Below are 11,476 nucleotides of genomic sequence, written 5' to 3' on the forward strand. Positions count from 1 at the left end.
TATAAATTTGGTATAAAAACCATATACCAAATTTCATTCATCTAGCTCTGACGTTTTCTTTGTTACAGGCAAACAGGCGGACATTTTCCAAAAAAAGTATTTTCGAACTTAGGGAATTTTAAAACGTGGAAACTCGTCAAAATCTCGTGTTCGAATTTTTCGACGATTACAACAAATGAGAAAATAAAAAACGCAAGTTTTAAATCATGGCAATGGCTCATTTCACCAAAACTTTATTAAGGGTGGGGGCGGGGAAGAAAAAAAAATGGAATGACGAAAATTAAGAACATTTTCAATCATCAGCATCGTTAAATACCAACCAAGAAATCCTATGTCCACCCCCTTGTTGTTGTAGACCAGTGTAATTTATATCTTGTGTAATACAACTATACTTATAATGGAAACTGTTCCATTACAATTAGTTCTTTCCAAAAAATATTCCATTCATTTCCAAAAGTTCTTCCATAAAAAATATATATGACATCAATCAACACTAAAAAGTTAGATCTTGTACTACAGAGTAAAAAGAATTATTTAAGGTTCTTTATTTTGACGAACTATCAATTTCACTGTCACACATTAAAGATCTTCATTAGCCAGTATAATAATTTTTCGTCAGATAAATAATAATATATCTACTCTCTTCTATATCTGCTCACTCATATATATATATATACTCTCAAAATTTGAATCTTTTACTGATCTTGGCTTTTATTATATATGTCTCAGCTCATATTACTACTGGAAATCAATTTAATATTTGATTCACAATATAAATAAATTTTGGATAAGGGACTAAATAAAACTTACAATTATGTTTTCAGTATGTAATGATTATGTATATTTTATATTAAAAATTTATTATTTCAAACAGATACCATCTGATCATTTGTAATTTTGAAATAAAATTGATTCACAACTGATTGATAATTTCTTATTTACCAATATGTTTAAGAATTAATGAAATTTTAGAACAAAAATATAAATTTAATAAAAATATTGGATAAGATACAAGAAAAGCCTTCTTATACATCACTTCAAAAATCAATGTCTTAAATAAATTAAAATACTAGATAAACGGAATACAATTTTTATACTATGAAAGCTTCAATATATATATATATATATATATATATATATATATATATATATATATATATATATATATATATATATATATATATATATATATATATATATATATATATATATATATATATATAAAAACTTAACATTAAATTTTTTCAAAAGTATTTACATCAGCATTTTATCGTTGTCTTAGGAGAATAGGAAAATTGAATTTTTTGCAAATCATTTTCTGTATAAAGACACAGGCTTTTATTTTTATACTTTGAGTTTTTTGCAATTCATTTTCTGTATAAAGATAAAGTTTTTAATCTTTAAATTTATTTCTGTCCATTTATTTTGATTTTATTTCATTCTGTACTTCGTGCCTCTTGCTTGATATCATAATCACTAACAATCATCAGCAGATAATTTTTTTTATATATAAATACAGTTTTGTTTAATTTGATTTACATTCCATTTTGATTCTTTTTAGATATACCTTATAATTTTTTAATCAAAAAAAGAGAATGACTTATGAGCTAGTATGACAGTACTGACAGCATTTTATCAATAAGCATGCTATCATTTTATTTATGTTTTTACCTGTGTGATAATTTGATTCAAGCTTTTTCAGTAAATTTGGTTGATCTTTTCCTTTCCTTTCAGTCTTTTTAGGAAAGAGTTTCTAGCACAATATAAACTTTATGTGTTCCATGTTTGAAATTCTGAACAATTTTTTAGAATTTTTTTTTCTTGCAAATTTTTACTTTTTTTTTTTTTTTTTTTTTTGGAAGGAGGGGGGGGGGGCGATAACTTTGATATGTATATTCAAATTTTGAAGAATTAGGTATAATGTTTTTTTTTATTTTATTTATTTTTAAGAAACCAGAAGTAATTGATTGTCTGTGTGCCATATCTGGATGTTTTATGTCAAAGTTATTATTTATTGTGCTGATATCATATTTTTCAAATAATCTGCTAAATTTTTTAAGCATTTTTCTTTCCTGTTACATGAAATGTGTTTTATTTTCCCTATGCGATATAAGCAAATAATTTATTCGCCTCAATGTAGTGGTGTCTTTTTACTGATTGCTTAATTAGTGCTGATTTGTGCAGCTTGGGTTTTCCTGTGATTTTTCAAAGTTGCAGAATATATTTTCCCACTGTTCTTTAAAACACTTTAAATTGTTTGCATGAGAAGGTATGTACACCAATTAACATGAGGATACTTTGTACTGAAATAACAAGTGACTACACATAGCAGATCTTTGGTAAAACCAGGACACATGCTGAGCCCACAAAGCTGAACTCAATTACAATGCTTACAGTCCATTTTTTTTTTTTTTTTTCAGAAATAAGAAGTTAAAAAAATTAACAATTGTAAATGAAGAATGGAAATTTTTTTAAAAAAGAATTTCAGGCATGGCAATGCTTTATTCAAAACTAAAATATATAAATATATATTTCATTTTAGTGCATTCCTGTAATCTGCATTCATGGATGCAATGATAGGTCAAGAGCATTACTTTATGCAAGACATGATAAGAAATGAATTTTGATATTTCAAAAGTAGGTCTCATTCTCAATAGCATAAAATATTCTTTCAAATAATTATTTAAAGCAAATTTACTGTCCAGAAAAAAAAATTTATCACTTTAATTTGCATTCTTAACTGTAAACTGCTTTAATAATAAATACAGTTAATTATAAACTTACTGAGAATAAGTTCTTTACAAAAAATAATAGAAAAGTCAAAAGGAAATAAAAATGTTAAACAATTTAATATTAAAACAAATAATCAGTACTCATTTTTAATACAGAATTCATTTGTGCAGAAATAAGGATTTCTTTCTATTTCAAACCACCAATACAAGATTGCATTACATTTTGTGTTCAAACATTAGAAATTATTCAAAGAAGTTTTACTGTAGCATTTTTAAATTTACAATTAAATGTGAACAGGCAAAAAAATAAATAATAATAATAAGCTATCTATAAGAATTTTATAGTTCCTTTGATAAAATATTACTTTATATTAAAAACTGCAACAATAAAAGAAAAAAAAATCTTTTACTGGACTTGAAGAAAGTTCAACATGTTTGAGTAATATGTCTAAATTTATAAAACAAATATTCTAATTATAGAGATAATTTATAAATATTATCAACATCCATTTAATACATTTTTGAGTCATCAGATATGTATGGAAATTTTGAATAAAAAATGAATTAAAAATTAAATATGTTTAAAAATTAAACTGCAAATATTATGTGTATTTAAAAATACATAATCAAGAGAAAAAAATTACGAGTCTAAATCTTCTTGATCCTAGCAAATTATTTTGGATTTCAGTAAATAAATCTGGAATTTGAAACCTTAAAAAAACATTTTTAATAAACTACATATCAAAGTATTTTTTTAAATATAAGAGATATTAAATACATAAAAGAAAACAAATGAATGCCTATAGGATTAATTAAATCAATTTTTATTAATCTTTGCAGAATTATTGCTTTCTTATGTTAATGAGCAAAATAATAATAGATTTTTTATATCAATTTTTTTCAGTAATTTAGATACTTTTCATCACTAATTAAAAGTACCATTTTTTCATTTAATATTAATAACTATAAACAACAAATAATACTTTTAATTTCCATTATTAATTCATAGGAGTTGATACACAAGTAAAGCGAAATTAAAAAAACACCTGGAATAAAATGTTGGTTTTAACAATAGACAAATGTAACTGCTGAAACCAAATAATCAAACATTTAAGCTATCATTTTAAAACTTGCTTTTATAATTTATTAAGAAAAAAAAATTTTCATTATGGATAAATAGCTTATTTTATTTTTCTATATTTACATAAAATCTGGAATCTTTTCTTTCATAGAGAACTCACTTTTTCTCAGCATACAGCAAGCACACTTATAGGTATTAGTGAGAAAGATTTTAAATTCCTTACTTAAAAATGGAATATCATTTTTCTCTGGAAAAAGGACAAACTTGATTGATATATTAATCATAATAATTTACTTTGTTGTTATTAAATCAAATGTTTCACAAAATTTAAAAAATAGGGAAAGTTAGCTTTAAAAAGTTAACTATTCAATACTATAAATTTTATAATGAAAGAAATTTCATTTTTTTTCTTCACATATACAGTATTGTGCAAATTAATTGGGACAAACAGATTTTTTAAGAAAATTGTTCCTTTCTCGGGGATTTTCTGCCTGAAACCATTTTTAACTGCATTTTCTTAGAACATATGACTGCCCTTGACTAATCTAAACCGGTTTCACCACATGATCATGACATGTCGAAAAATTTTCCCCTTCAGTTTCTGTAAAAAGTGGTCACTTGTGTGAATTGTGTCCTTCTGACGTGTATTAAAAAAAATGGATATCACTACCAGGAAAAGGACTAGAATTGTTACCCTTAGTCAGCATACTTCTATGGCTGTGAGGGATATTGCTGCAGTAATTGGAGTTGGAAAATCCAGTGTTTCTAGGATTATTAATCAGCAAAAGAATTTTGGGGCAGTGTCTCCAGAATGAAAGAGTAAATATGGACGTAAACGCAAGACCACACTTCGAACTGACAAATTTCTTGTACGAAATAGTACAATGCATCCTTAGAAAACAAGTAGAGATCTTCAGAGAGAATTATTTGCTACTGGTATGAGCGTGAATTCATCAACAGTTCGACGATGGCTTAGTGAAGCTGGGAGATTTGCATGAAAACCAATAGAAAAACAGTTATTGACACCTGCAATGAAGAAAAAACATTTGGATTGGGATAGAAAATATCAATTCTGGACTGCACAAGATTAGAAAAGGTTGTATGCAGCGACAAAACGCATTTTCTTGTGCAAGGGTTTCGACCAAGATTTGTCAGACGAAGTGGTGGAGAACCCATTACGGAACAACATCCTATTCAAACAGTTAAGCACCCTCAGAAACAGATGTTTTACGGTTATTTTACTTCTGAAAGACCTGGCAGCTTAGTACTAGTTGAAGGGATGATGAACTCTAAACAATACATTTCTATAATAGAAAGTAAAATTATGCCAATGATGCAAACGTTCGCTGGTAGTGTTGGTATCTTTCAAAAAGATCTTGCTCCATGCCATCCTTCTAAGCTAAAAACGAAATTTTTTCAAAAACAGAAAATAACGGTTTTGGATTGGTCTGGTAATTCTCCTGATGTAAATCTCATGGAAAATTTGTGGAGCATTGTAATGAGACATCTGAGTAAAATGGACTGCTCAACAAAGAAAACAATGATTGAGAATGCTATAAAAGTTTGGTTTCGAGATGTCGGGATCAAAAATTTATGTTCTAATTTAGTGGAATCCATGCCAAATCATGTGCAGGATCTCATTCAAGGTAGAGGAGGACATATTTTATATTAGATTGCTATACTGTGCATCTAAGGTAACCTATATTAATTAAACAACATTTGTGAAAATTTCTGTGTTTGTCCCAATTAATTTGCACAGTACTGTAGAATCATTTTTTCAAAAATGTAAGACATTATAAAGTACAGATCAAAATGCAAGAATTAAAAAGATTAAAGCTACTCATCTACAAATTCAAAAAATTTACAAACAAATATCAATAAAAGTGAAAAAATATAATTACAATAAAGGGATAAAAAATACAGTAATAAATCCACAATGCAACCTAATTTACGCAAAGACAATGAGAAATAAAAAAAATTAAGCAAAATTCTAGAAAAGTTACTAAGTCATTGAATGTTTCAACTGTGTTGTTACGAGATAAAATGAGTTCTGAAATGTTACAGTAAAACAATATTATAATACACAAAATGGTTACAAAATAATGTTCCTTATTTGAGAATATTTGTAAACAAAATGAATAAGTGCACAAAAAAAATTTCATGTTCAGATTTTCAAAGGTATGGGAAGGGTAGCCAAATTCTCTGGGGGAGGGGGGGGGGAATTACTAAAACCACCTATGTGGGAGAATAAGTCCCAATAAAGTAAAGAAAAAAAAGCATTCAACTGCAATAAAATAGGTTATATAAATTTTGGATTGCATTAATATAAACTCGCCTCAAAATTTAGCAATCTATGTATCACATTACAATAATTACTTTTAAAAAATAACTTGAAATGACACAAATAAATTTGGTGATTTAAATTACAGGATCATTCAACAGAATCAAGGTATTATGAATCATAGATTGCCTTGTTGACTATTCCTGTATGTTCCGAATATCATTAAGTATACAGCATGTTGAGCTCAATGAATCAGAATGACTAGTCAATTTCATTTTTTTGCTTTATGACTTTGAAACTGGAAATGGCAATATTAAATAACTGATTTTAATATTCTCATATCTAAAGGTCATATGGTGTACATTCAAGGATAAAAATAATTATGTAGTCAGTCAAAAAGAACTGGCCAATAGCTCTTTCATCAACAAACTGTAAAAAAAGGGGAGGGATGAAGTGCTTTACTGCTATCCACATACCATAAACGAAGTTTTAAACAGCCTTTTCTGTATTGAAAATTTCCAACATTTCTTGATGCGTTCCAGTTTTATGATGGTTATAGAGCCACTAGAAGTCACCAAATCAAAAAGGTATGACCCTATTACTGTTTAGTAATCAGCTGGTCTATAATACTTTTAAAGAATATAGTGTTTCTACTGAATCAATTGGGAATCCACAGATGCTCAAATTCTGTATCAAATTAGTGATATGACTATTATATATGCGCACACACACACATGAGGGGAAAAAACGATTTTTTGAACAATTTATTTTAATTAGAATTTAACAATTTTAAAGGAAATATTCAACTGTTGTCAATAAAATCCCATTTATGATAGCTGGCATTATTTTTTAATTCTCCATAAAATTCTCCCCCCCCCACTTTTAAAGATCCAACTAGAATTTTTTTATTTGATTTCAGATTTTAATTTTTATTAGAGCCAATAGACAAGGAAAGGCATTTTAAAGTCAACTTGTAGAAAATCCATCTGTTCCTAGATTTTCATTTTTCTAATACTCCACAAATAGTACTTCAGAATTTGAAATCGAACAATATATAGTAAAATATTTTTATATACAATTTACAAATAAAATGCCATTTTTAACTAAGTGACTATTTTAAATAAAAGTTTTATTAAAGATAAAAATCGTAATTCTCAAAAAAGAAGAAAAAAAAAAAAAAAACAATTTAGAAAAAAATATTTGACAAGCAGCTATAACAAGTAGATTTTATTGATTTATTTATTTCCAAAGTAGCTACATTTATTTGACAAATAGCTATAACAATGCATCTTAAATTAGACAATAAGGTAATTATTAATGTAAAATAATGAGGCCCTTTGGGATTATCCCGTCAACCATTTCCATACTTTGGGATTATTCTGTTGACCATTTCGACAAACCCGATATTAATACCAAAAAGTAGTGAAAGGATTGGCACATTTTCGTGAGTGTCAACAAGGTCAACAAGGAAAATCCCAAAGATCCAATAATGCTTAAATGCTTGGTAACTTGTTTGAAACACTTAAATAGATAAAAAAAAAAAAAAAAAAAAAAAAAACTTACCATTCTTTGGATCAATATAGAAGTCATGACATTCTTTGAGAATTCGTTCATTTAAGGTCAGTGTAGCAGAATCTGCAGGATTCGTAGCTGCTCTTTTCTTAATTCTCCCTGACATAGTGAAATAACTAGGGAGAAAATTTGAAATACTAAATTTTTATAAAGATGTTAAAAAAACATGATTTAAATAAGTTGATATCCTATAAATAATATTAAACAATTGAAAATAGAAATATTAAATTAAAGATACAAAATATTTATAAAGTGTAGGATAAAATCAGTTTTTCTTTGACATAAAATGCTAATTAAAGCTGAAAAAATTTGCATTTTTTAAAAATGTAAAACAGTTTGTACAAGAGAAATATATGAAGAGAATATCAAACTGTATTAAGTAAAATAAATGGTTCATTATTTTTGATGCTGATTTTAAGAAATCTTTTTTTAAAAAATTCTTCCATGGTTGGTTTTGGAAATTTTTATAATAAAATAATATTCAAAAGATAAATTTCATTTCTTCTTATGAAAAATGAAAAGTTTTAATTGGTTGACTGAAGCCCATGGAAATATGCATTGAAAAACACATCAACACAACAGCTTTTGGAAAGACTTAAAAGTTTGAGAGATGATTGTCTCATGAGACCTCCTTCCATTTCTATCTCTAATGAAATCATTCATTACAATCTGCAATTTATTCAAATAAATAGATATTGAATAATTCATGAAATATAGGAGACTAGGCTTTCATAGATATATTTACAGCATTCTTCATGTGTATGCATGTGTTGGCACTCTACATCCCAGATCATTTGACCTAAACTTACTAAATTTGGCACATATATACTTTGAACATAGAAATGTGCACTAGAGAGTAATTTTTTAAAAATTTTAAAAAGAAATTTAATTAATTAAGAATTAAGTGTAATTTTGACATTTTCCCCCCATAACTTCTGAAAATATTATAGCACCAAAATAATTTTTACAACATCTTAAAATTTAAAATATTCTCTTTCTAATTATACCAATTTAATATCTGTGCAAAATTTTTTCTGAATTTTGGCAATATCCTAACTATATTTTTTTGCTTAACTTCCAACAATAGATGATATTGTTGCTCTGAAATTGGAACCATTTAATTGTTTCATGTTTGTTGAACGTTAAAGAAGAATGATTTTTTTAATTATATGTGTAACTTAAAAATAAAAAATAAAAAAGTAAAGTTACAATATTGCAAAAGTTAGAACATAGATGAACAGGACATTTACATTTTTAATAGAGCTATGATGAGTAAGATCAATCTCCAATAAAAAGATTTATATATTCAATAAATAGATTTGTATACAGTTAAAATAACACAACTTTAATATCTGACAATTTGATGAAATCATGGAATTTGTCTAAAGGAATTATTGCAGTGAAATATAACTAATTTTCCAGAGTCTGCAAAATTAGTTACTAGTCTCCAAAGACAACTAGTAAGATATATTTATGGCATAGTTTTACTCTTTTGAGTAATAATTAGATGCATCACATATAATTCACATTTAGACATAATTCTGGAATTACAGTCAATCCTCCCACCACCACCAAAATGAGTGTTTCCATAGTGAGCAAACAAAAATATAACAAACTGACATACTTAACAAACAATGTTTTGCAGAATGAGTGGCAAAGAGACATCATAACTAAAATGTCTAGCATAAGTCTGAGTTCAGCACTTGTTTGAAAGTAATCTTATATCTACATGGAAAAAGTTTTAGCCAGAAAGTGCTGTTGAAAGCTACTCTTAAGTGGTCTGTGCTGTGCCGTTAAAGCCTTAATCAATGACATTGTACCCTTGACCAAGATTATAAGGCAAGAGATAGATAGCAACAGCAATGACAAGCTGGTGGAAGAACATAGCAAGAGATCCCTAAGAGCATATGGAGCTACATTCTACATCACCAAAGCTGTAGAGGAGATTAGGCAAGAGAAGATGAAATACTAGACTCAACAGAGCAATAAGCTTTTAATGAAATAAGGGCAATGCTGAAAATACGAGAAATTATTGTTGAATATATGTTGAGAAGCATTATCCTAACAAGGCAGTAGCTGTGTGCAATACTAATTCATTTAAAGATAATGTTGTGTCACATTCTGGCCAAATTTTGAAGTGTAACCAAAGACAAATAACTTTAAAGAATCATAAATTACATTATTGTTAATTTGTTTAAGTAGTCCATCCCCCCAAATGGATCATATTATTTTAATTTATATTGATTAATGTGGAGAAACTGTTTCACTTAATAAGTACTTTGCATTACGAGCAAGGTTCGGGAAAGATCATGCTCATTAAGTAATGTTCCACTGAATGCAATCATAAAAATTAAATATTATTCTCAATATTTGAGAGTATTTCAAGAGTGTGTATTATTGAGATATTTCCAATATTTGAGAGTATTTCAATAATATTTCCAAAGACTGAAATAAGAAATGCTCTTTTGTCAACTCTACTAAATAGAAAAAAAACATAAATTTTTTTTTTTTTTTTAGTTACTGGAAAAAAAAATCTGTTATCATGCCGGAGATTGAGAATATTTCATACCCAATAAAATACCGACAAGATTATACAAATAAAATAATTAAAAAGAACTGATATGAATAAAAGAGGAGACAAACTAGCATTGTGAAAAGTACAGATTTAAAGAAATTTTATAATATATTTACTTTAAATTTGCATATATCTCAGTTATTAAATCTATGAAGCTTGATCTGAAAGTTTAGTTTTAAAATGAAATATTTACTATTCAAACATAAAATTATGTCACAAAAGTATTAATATCCAGTTTTCAGTAAAAAAATAGAACTATAATGAACTCCTTCTATAATTTAAATTTGTCGTCAATGTTGTAAATCTATTTTCTGATGAGTAACCTTATGTTTTTAAAAATATTTTTTACAGATATAATTGCTAACCATTATTTAACACAAAATTTCCTAAGTCAGGAAATCAGTAAATATTTAGGAAAAGTTTGCACATAATATTATATATTACATTATTATGTCACATTAAAAAATAAGTTTATGCTATTCAACAGGAAAGATATGCAAAAAATTTCAATAACTAAGCTTGATAGAGTTTTGTAAACAAAGTTATTTTATAAATGATTATGCTAAATAGAGTGAAGCATGTTTAACAATACAAGTGCCTAAAATAAAATAATTTTAAATGTTGCTTTTAAATTAGCGAAGCAAGAAAACTATTTTTATTCAAATTGCACAGAAAAACCAAATAACCATAAAGAACTGAATGAACTAATCCTTTAAAATGAATATAAATCGTATGCACGTGATAACAATATTTTTATTATAGCGTAGTCAATATCCTCCATTACTTGTACGTTTAAAAAGATTTTCCCTGAGTAATTATAATTTCGGAAGTTGTCATTCGTTTAAAATTAGTAAACGATAATTGTAAATCAAAACGACAAACAAAAAAAATGGAAAATTTTTGTTATACTGCATTTTTAAATTTCTAAAAGTTAAATGTTGTGACGAAATATTCCTCAGTTACTTTAAAAGTTTGAATTATTTATTTGTTTAACGCAACCATGTTTCAAAACCAAGACTTATTAACATGATTGCTTTGTTATAAATATCATTAAGAATTCTAAACAGAAAAAAAATGAAACTTTACTGCGAAAAAACTTTTCAACTTACTACGATTAAATCTTTAAAAATGTAATTCAATGAAAATTTAAAAATAATTTGTCACCGTATTATTTATTTTGTTTTACTGTTGCCATGCGTAGTAATAATTTTATCATATGGGATATAAACTTTTAT

The 11,476-nt window shown here is 26.7% G+C and overlaps 1 protein-coding gene across 1 annotated transcript in view; it reads right to left on the reverse strand.

Moving 5' to 3' along the window:
* Positions 1–11,438, reverse strand: part of LOC129972727 (uncharacterized) — an 84,825-nt gene extending 73,387 nt beyond the window's left edge. The window contains exons 1-2 of the mRNA XM_056086968.1: positions 11,351–11,438; positions 7,658–7,782 (exon numbers count right to left, since the gene is read on the reverse strand). Coding sequence (XP_055942943.1) covers positions 7,658–7,772 — 115 coding nt within the window. The 5' untranslated portion in view covers positions 7,773–7,782; positions 11,351–11,438. The remainder of the gene's footprint in view (positions 1–7,657; positions 7,783–11,350) is intronic.
* Between the last annotated feature and the right edge of the window lie 38 nt (positions 11,439–11,476).

Source organism: Argiope bruennichi, chromosome 6 (assembly GCF_947563725.1).
Source record: "Argiope bruennichi chromosome 6, qqArgBrue1.1, whole genome shotgun sequence".
Lineage (NCBI taxonomy): Eukaryota > Metazoa > Arthropoda > Arachnida > Araneae > Araneidae > Argiope > Argiope bruennichi.